The sequence below is a fragment of the Apteryx rowi genome, unplaced genomic scaffold, assembly GCF_003343035.1.
Source record: "Apteryx rowi isolate R43461 unplaced genomic scaffold, aptRow1 scaffold_79, whole genome shotgun sequence".
Lineage (NCBI taxonomy): Eukaryota > Metazoa > Chordata > Aves > Apterygiformes > Apterygidae > Apteryx > Apteryx rowi.
In genome coordinates, this window is record NW_020451082.1 from 2,208,484 (window position 1) to 2,217,232 (window position 8,749).

Sequence of the window (8,749 nt, forward strand, 5' to 3'; positions counted from 1 at the left end):
TTTTCCAGGAAAGCAAAAAACAAAACAAAAAATGAATCAGAGATGTGTTACTGCGTCAACTCTACAACATTCTTATCAGCCAAAATTATCTGACTCTCTGCAATGTAGTCTCAATGTCAGACAATCCTACAAAATTTACAACCTACACTAGTATACATTACTTTTAAAAGGCATCATGACTAATTTCTGCCCTGGAAACAAAAGTAGCATCTTTCTCTCATTTGCTTTTGACCCTACTAATATTGTTAGATTTTAGTTTACCTCATCATATTTTTATGTTTTTCAGGGATTCAGTGTGGCAACTGCAACAACAGACTAAGACCATTCAGTGTAAGTGTAGGCAGGGAGCACATTTTAAATTTATGAATGGGAAACTGAATACATAATATTCCTCCTTGATGGTATATTACAGAGTTCTGTTTAAGAGTTGTCATTAGGATAAAAGATTTTTAAGGATAATTATCTCTTGATGCTACCTAAACACTAAGGTGGAGTAAAGATAGTAATTCTTTGATTATTACTATTTTTTTTAAATAGTGACTAATTCTGTCTTTTCAAATGGCTGATATTTATTTGATTTTTAAAATTATTGATTCAGTGGAGTGATATTAAGTTGAGAGAATGTCCTGCTACAGGTAATTCCAGAGGATTAAATGTGATGTTTCCCACCACATCCAAGCACTCACTTCCACAGAATCATACACTTGTGAAAAGGGTGTGGGGGGGAATCCCTAAACACACAATATCTGATTAAGGACTTATCCTTTCAAATGTTTCTCTCCTCCCTCCTCAAATTTCACTAGCATTCAGCATGTCTTCAACTCAGTATGCTTCAGAAAGTTCACCCATGCATTACAAGAACATAATTATAAAAAAAGAAGAGACATTAACAGATTGCTGGTGAACTCTACAGAGAAGATTTATAACCTTCAGAGAAGGATTAAACACACTGATCAGATTCTCACATCAAAGTATCAGAAGTGTCCTTTCTTTTAGGGAAACCTGAGAGGAATGTTCATGATCTATGCCAGCTGATAAATATGGAGGAGCAAGTACATTATGTAGAGGGATGTTTAAAAGCAAGACTATTCACACTGTTTTCCAATAAGTGTTGATTGAGGCATCAATGAATAATTTTCTACCCATATTAGTGGAGCTATAGATGGAGAGAAATTACAGATGCATAGCGCACAGATTTTCTAACTTACCACAAACTCCAATGTTAAAGGTGCTCAGATGGGATGACTGAATGGACAGTCATGAATGCAAAGCACACAAATTTTAAATATTAATGAGGGAACTGAAGAGCATATTTATTTAAGAAGAAATTCAAGCTGGTCATGAAATATCTTAGCTTAAGAAATGCTATAGTCTCCTTTTAAAAGACTTTCAGAAAAAACTTATTTTAAACATTTCAGTTGCAAGATATGGGTCACCAAAAGACTAGAGAGTGACATAAATTCAAGCTCACTTTGAATTCCTGAAACTACTGTGTCACTTGCATTTATTTCTAATACTTCTGTTTCTAACTTGCTGTAATCTCTAGTTCTATTACTCCCTCTTAATCTGACATTTTCTTTGATTCTTAGTACAGCAGAATCTTCATATAATCTCTTAAAGGGAGACACACAGCTCTGGAAGAATAGCACAGTTCTCCTTAATCCATTTGGTTCTCAGGAATCAAAACTTTCATAATCACAAAAAGTATTTCTTAGAAGCAAGATATGCAATGTAACAGGAAAAGCATTCCAAACAAAGCAATGATTATCAGAAAATTCAGAGAGAAAAAGAGAAGTGACAGCCAATTAATCCAGAACTTACTTTTAGAGACAGGTGGCATTACAATGATTTAAAACCAATTCTTATTTTTAGTTCTCAAAGCTTCAATTATTGCAGATTTTTTCTTGCTTGTGTAGTAGGAATTTTAACCACTAATAGAGGCAAGTCTGTGTATATTTGTGCAAGTCTTCTCTGTACGAGGCTTAAACAGTATACAGTCAGATACGTTAGCACGTTTCTCTGCAGCTAGAATAACTGCACTGTAGGGAGGGCACTAGCCTCTTTAGCCTCATTTTCAATGTCCACAAAGACAGCTATCTTTTCAGGTACACATCAGAAATGATGCTCTTGAGATATAAGGGGCTTTCTAATACTTCTGAGCTGATAATACTTCTGAGCTGATATAACAGGAACGTAAGGCTCAGACAAATGCACTCCAATGGATTTATTTGGGTTAGTTCGAGAAATTACTTCCTCCAGCTACCTACCCAGCCCTTCTGCCACAGGTTTTTTACATCCATAATAGAGCTGAAACAAGTGGAGATGCACCAACAAGTCAACTAGTGGGCATAAACCTATTCACCTCAAAGAGGACAGGGTCTGCTAACATGCCAGAATGTGGACTGGAAGAAGTGAGTATACGATCTCTTTCCGCCCATTGTGCTGCAGGTGTAGCAGCAGAAAGTAAAGGGAGAGGGGAAAGAGGGGATACTAATGTCTCAGGCCACAATTTATGATTAATTTGTTCAATTCACAGTCCCTAATCCATATGGATAACTATATCACCAAAATCAATGTGGCTCCTAGAGTGGGCATACCAATTTATTCCAGATAATGGCATAAGTACTGTGGTAAAGTTACCCTAGTTCCATGAAATACTGTAAGATCAAATAGAATATATCCACTTTGCATTCATATATCTGATCTAACCTTGTCTTGAATTTTCCAACAAATACAAACAGTGCCAGTTCAAAAGGCGAAACTTAGGCATGAACATCCTTAAACGTTTTGGAAGTAAGGGGATAGTATGATTCTTAAAAGGCCCTGGGCAGTAAGGCACTTAGTTCCCATCAGACAGCAACTTTAAATCTTATGAACTCCTACAATTAATCTTTTCCACCGAATATTAAGTCTCTTCATTGATCTCAAAGCTGCAGCACCTGAATTGAATAAGAGCTGTAACAGGGCAATGACCTTGTTTACCCTACAAATTACAGCCATGATCTCATGTATAACACAGCTGTACCCTAACTGCATTATATCTTGGAGAGATCAGACAAACTCGTATTATAATCACTTTAGTATGTTTCCTTAGTATGATTATGAGAATTATTTCATCAGTTTGGGACATCAGAAGCTCCTCTGTAATACACTCAGAATACACAACACTTTGCACTTCAGCTTTTCAYCCTCACTGCACTTTCAACATGCCAGTTATCAACATAAAACATTTACTGCTACTGAAAAATCCAAGAAATCACTTTTGCTTAATTTACTGGATCTTTCATTTCTCTTGCTATGGTTAAAGAAAAAATGGTAACAGCAACCAGGTAGAACAATTAGTCTGAAAATTTGTTTTCAAAGTTCAGGAGCACATTTTTATTACAGCACTATTTATCAGACAATTCCAGTTTCCATAATTTTCTATATTGTTCACAACCGTCAAGCTTGTATTCCAAGCCTATGAAGTATAATTGTTTCCGCAGATGTTGCTTCAGTAAAAATATCTGTGCAGAAAATAGGTTGAAAGATAACTACAATAATGGAAGCCAGATAAAAAGTTTTAAAGATATAATCAGCAAGTACCTACTGCATTCAGTAAGATGAGAAACTTTAAAGCTTGTAACACAGAACGTAGGACAACATATTAAGATACAAAAAGTATTAAGTTAAGCCACAGTTTAGTATGACTCACACAAGGCTATAAAAATGCTGTTACAGCAACAGCCCACAGCTAGCAATAAACTGTAATGTCTTTGCTAGGAGAATATACTATTTTACAGTAAGAAAATACAGTTTGCCTACAATGACCTTTACATTTACCTGAAGCAATTTTAATATACCACTAAAGGCTGACCCATTTCCTCTCTATCTGTCACCAGAAACAACAATAAAAGTACTGTTTGTAGGAAATGACATAACAGCTTTCAGGTACTCCGAAACAGTTAACACAGCTTGTGTTCACCATTATCATTCAGTATGGAAACCACTAATTGAAATAATAGGCATTTACTTTTTCAGTGCAATCAAGTATCATGTTTCTAGTTCACTTCCCACCTAAAATGCCTGACAATGTAGAGGTCTTACCACTCACAAAATCTCTCTCTCAAATTCTGAAGAGAGTACAATAACCATCAACAATAAGTCTGGAGGAAAGCAGTTCCCTCAGAACCATGATTTTTGCTCTCTTCACAACCAATCTTGATGACCACAAGCTAAAAGCACAAGAAAAATCAAGTAGTTCCATGAACATTGGGACTACGAAACATGATTTTCTATAATCTTTTCTCATATAGATTCTCTGATCTCTCATAGCATTGCTGTACTCATACTTTACCCCATCCTCAGACAGGCACTAAACTGAATTCCATTTCTCCACCTCAGAAGTAATTTTAACAAAGCCTCAGAAACATAATCTTGAGACCTTTGCTTTACTGCTGAATGTGAACAAATGTTGATTCAAAAAAAAAAAAAAGCACACGCGCAAAAGAACAAGAAAGAAATATGCCTGTTCCTTGGGCTATACATAAATGGGACAGTAAAATGGATCAACTCCATATAGCTGATAGACCTATGTTACATAAAAGCTTATGGCACACATCAGAAACAGAAAATGGGGCTAGATTATTTAAGCTTGCCTCTCATCACTCACCATCAATGGAAAGGAGAACACAAAGCATCCAGTCCACATCTATCTATATCTTTAAGTGTTCTCTGCTGGACAACCAGCTACACAAAAATACAAAACAACCAATATGCATTCTGCCCTGTACAAAACATTGCTTGGTGGCAGAAGAGCTAGCTATCAAGCTATGTAGAATTGCATTATCCTTATCTACTCTTCTACCTCTAACAATCCTGCCCAGTGCTTGCTGTAGAGACTGAGTCAACACACTGGCAACACATTCAGGGTAGCTTTAAGATTCAGAACAAAAACTTAATACAAATTTAATTTTTGTTTTAATAAAACAAAAATCAGACAGTGTCACCACAGGCAAACTTAGAGAAATTGAATACCAAAACCCATAATTATTCAGAGTTTCATATAAGATAGTACGAACAGTGGCAAGAATCTGGGACTCTTGAGACAAGTCAGGATATTGTATTGAAGCATGTCAGTATCTGAAAAGGGAAAAGTAAAACCAAAACCCCAGGCTGTTTTTCATCTTCAAGGTATGCCAACTCTGCTTTTTTGCAGTAAGTTACTTTTGTATATAAATCAGTTTTGCAAAAGAGAAATACAGAAGGATTTTGTTTTTAAATTAAAATTTATAAGAATCATCATTCTTCGGCTAAAAACATCTACTTGCTACCCTTGCTAGAATTTTCTATCATTCTTTTGCTATCAAATATACAATTCCCATATATTTTCGTAGATAACTGCTAGCAACTTTTTGGTCTTCCCATCACATACTACCCATCGATTGTTGGTACCAACTCTGCATTTGAGAGACCTTTTTTAGACAAGCTTTGTAATACCACTACACTTGACCTATATAAGTTATAAGTATTTGAGAAACTATGGAATTTTAACAGATTATGCTGATGATCCTCTTAAAAATTAGCACCAGGGCAATTTGTAATAAGTACATCTGACTTTTCTACAATTGCTGATTACCTAAGAAAGTACAACAATATAATAAATCCTATCTAAAATTTCACACAACATTCTTCACTAATATTTAACAGAGAAAAAAAAAAGTTCAGTACAGAGCAAGAGCAATGGTATACAGTCAGAAAGATGCTGACATGAGCTGCATTTAATAAAGCTCTAATGCAAATAAATTGGTCAGCCAGAAATGAGATTTGGAGCAATTTATCAAGAGAGGTAGCAATTCTTACAATCCCATTGCTGCCATTTACTGATATGCTTGCCCTTTTCAGAAGTACAACTTCATTAATTAACTGTCAAGGTGGAGAATCACATGAACTGTCAAATGATGGTAATATGCTGTAACATCAAAGTCATTATCAGAAGAATCAGAGTGCCCAGGACATATCCAAAATGCAAACTATTTCTAAGTTGTCATATGTACTCATAAGTGAAAAACATTTAGCTTCAGAGGAGCTTTAACACCCAAAATGAACAATCTCATTCTGGGGCAGATCAGAATCTACTAACTTCCTTAGGGCCTTAATGTTTTTAGGAAGCTAAAATTCTTGAGTTTCCAAATCAAACATTACACCTTGAAAAAAATATTTTCCTTCATTTCTTTAATATCACATTTCTCTCAAATGGGTTTCCCTTAAAGGATAGCTTCTGAAATAACTTATGTACAAGGACGAGAAAAGACAGCAGCTCCGAGAGATTTAACAGACCTCCACAGCTGTTAAACTAACATTCCAATAGATAGTAAGATTTCAATTATTTTCTCTGTGCTGAATTCCTCTGGGCTGTGTATTTGGACAAGTAAAACCGTTACTGTCTGATGACAGTTACAGAAAAATATGTCAAGTTCCCATATCTTGTGTTGCTGAACACTGTTTTTAGACACTGGAACTAAATTATTTTATGTGGACACAAAATAATAAAATTTAAAGACAAATGACAGGTCAGGTCTACAATGAAAACTTTCTCAGAGTAAAGATATGCATTAGGAGTGTCTCAGGCAATGTTCCTACTGCACACACATTAGTATTAACATAAAAGACTTCTACCAGTACAGCATACATCATTCTCTGAAAGTGCTATGAACTACACCAGCAAAAGTAAAGTTATATTTACACCAGGCAAATTCACATGCTTAGAAAAACTAGCAAACTTTTTCTAACACATATATAGCATGTTGGCAAATACGTTTTTATTATATAAAAAGCCTTCTCAAAGGGGTTGTAAGAAAGCCATGAAAATATCCACAGGAAAAAAAGTGGTGGTAGTAGCAGAAATGGAGGAAAAAAGGAGTTTACTATTTAAGGAAGCTGAATGCTAAGCTTTTCCTCTCTTCTTCCCCATCCACAGAAAAGAACAGCAGATTTAAGATCTGGGTTCCCTGCCTGCAGATACCTGTATACATAATACAGTGAAGCCCCAGATTTCTTGTTCAACAATTATGGCTATAACCAATTATCATCAACATTAAAAAAAAAAAAGCCTCCCCATAACCATTAATAAAAATGAAATTCACTAGAACTTATCAGTTGGAATACACAATAATTCAACTAATGCAACCTTTCACAATATACAGAGAATGATCTCAGGACCAGCTTTAATCAAAAAAGTTTTTCCACAAGAATGATTTGCGGTTTACACTAACAATAAGATAATAAGCCACATAATTTTTGAAGGTTTCACTGTTTTCATCTTTGGAGACATACACCGGGGGGAAAAAAAACAAAACACAGCATCCTTTTCATCACTAGTTAGAGGGAAAATATTTTATATTTCTCCTCCATTTCACATGAAACAATCTCAATATTTTACATAGTCACCTGAAGTTTTCCAAGAAATCAGCTTCTTTTAAGAATGTTAACATACTGCTTACAGAAGGTTTGGAAGCCACAAGACACCTAACATTTCATGCAGAACATGAAAGGCTTCCCAATTGGTTGTTTGGGCCATCTTACTTTCCTCAACAATTGCTCCACTACTAGTCTTTCTACTGCTCCATGGCTGACTAAACAAAACTTGCTTTTCTTTCTTCTGTGTGCATGCCTTCCTCTTGTCTTTCCTCTTCTTTCTGTTACTCAGTTTTCCCTTTCTACAGTCCCACAATAAATACAATATGCTATTTAGAATCATATATGCTAATATCTGGAATTATATAAAACAGTAAATCTGTAAATTATATTGAACTAGAACTATGCATATGCTTCTTGCTCACCTGTTATAGCCACACTTGTTGATTCTTGTTTCAGGCAAAATATAATAGCTCTAGAACAACAACCACACCTAACTACATGTTTCTGCAGCATACATCACAAAGGATGCAGCTCTTTGGGGTTCACCACAATTAAAAAAAAAAAAAAAGAGTGAATAAATTTGTGATGAGAGTTTTTATTTGTTTGCCTGCTGTCCTTTTTATTAAGGAGGACAGGTTTCTTCTCCCAGCCCACTACTGCCTTATAAACACAAGGAGCGTTTGAGACGTGTGAGTGGCACCTGCCAGGCCTCGTAGCCCTCTTCCCGCGAGGCCTCTGGCGGGGAGAAAAGCACCGGCRTATCGGTTCCCGCGGCCGCGCGGGCCGGTGCTGCCCGCCGGGGCGCTGCGGGGGCCGAGGAAAATACTTCTCCCCAAGTTTTTAAGCCTCGCACCCAGCACCGAGATGGGCTCTCCCATCTCCCAGAGGCAGCGGGCTCCCACCCCCTCCCCGCTTGCCCTCGGCCCCAGACACCGGCACCTCCCCCGCGCCCCGCCGCAGGGGAGCGGGCGGCAGCGACCCCCCCACCCCCGCCTCGCGGGCGGCCCCACACTCGCCCCGCTGCCCCCGGCCCGGCCTGGCCTCACCAGCTCTTTCTCGCCGCCTGAGCTCGGGTCGGGTTAGGCTCAGCGACCCGGAACATGAACCCGGCGCCTCCCCCGGCCGCTCCCCGGGGAGGCTGGCGCCGCTTCGCAGAGACTRGGGCAAGCGGAGACGGGGCGAGGGGCGCCGCGGCGGAGGCTAGCGGGCAAGGGCCGGGCGAGGAGGCTGCGGGCGGCCAGGGCTGCTCCTCACTCCCCCATGATGAGAGCCCGGAAGTAGCTGCGGCACCGGCAGGAAACCGGGCGCGACCATCGCGCCTCTTCCCCTCCCGCTCCGGGCCGCTGCCCGC

General features: G+C 38.3%; 1 protein-coding gene across 10 annotated transcripts in view; it reads right to left on the bottom strand.

The window, feature by feature from the left end:
- The window catches only part of GPATCH2 (G-patch domain containing 2), a 131,971-nt gene extending 123,302 nt beyond the window's left edge, over positions 1-8,669 (bottom strand). For 9 of the 10 annotated variants that reach the window (XR_003257254.1, XM_026088841.1, XM_026088848.1 and 6 more), the window contains exon 1: positions 8,445-8,669. Coding sequence is in view for 8 of the 10 variants with exons in the window: in XM_026088841.1 (XP_025944626.1) it covers positions 8,445-8,500 (56 nt within the window). In the remaining 2 variants the exon portion in view is untranslated. Of the gene's footprint in view, positions 1-7,820; positions 7,932-8,444 lie in introns of all 10 variants that reach the window. The other variant, XM_026088843.1, reaches the window with a different exon arrangement.
- Between the last annotated feature and the right edge of the window lie 80 nt (positions 8,670-8,749).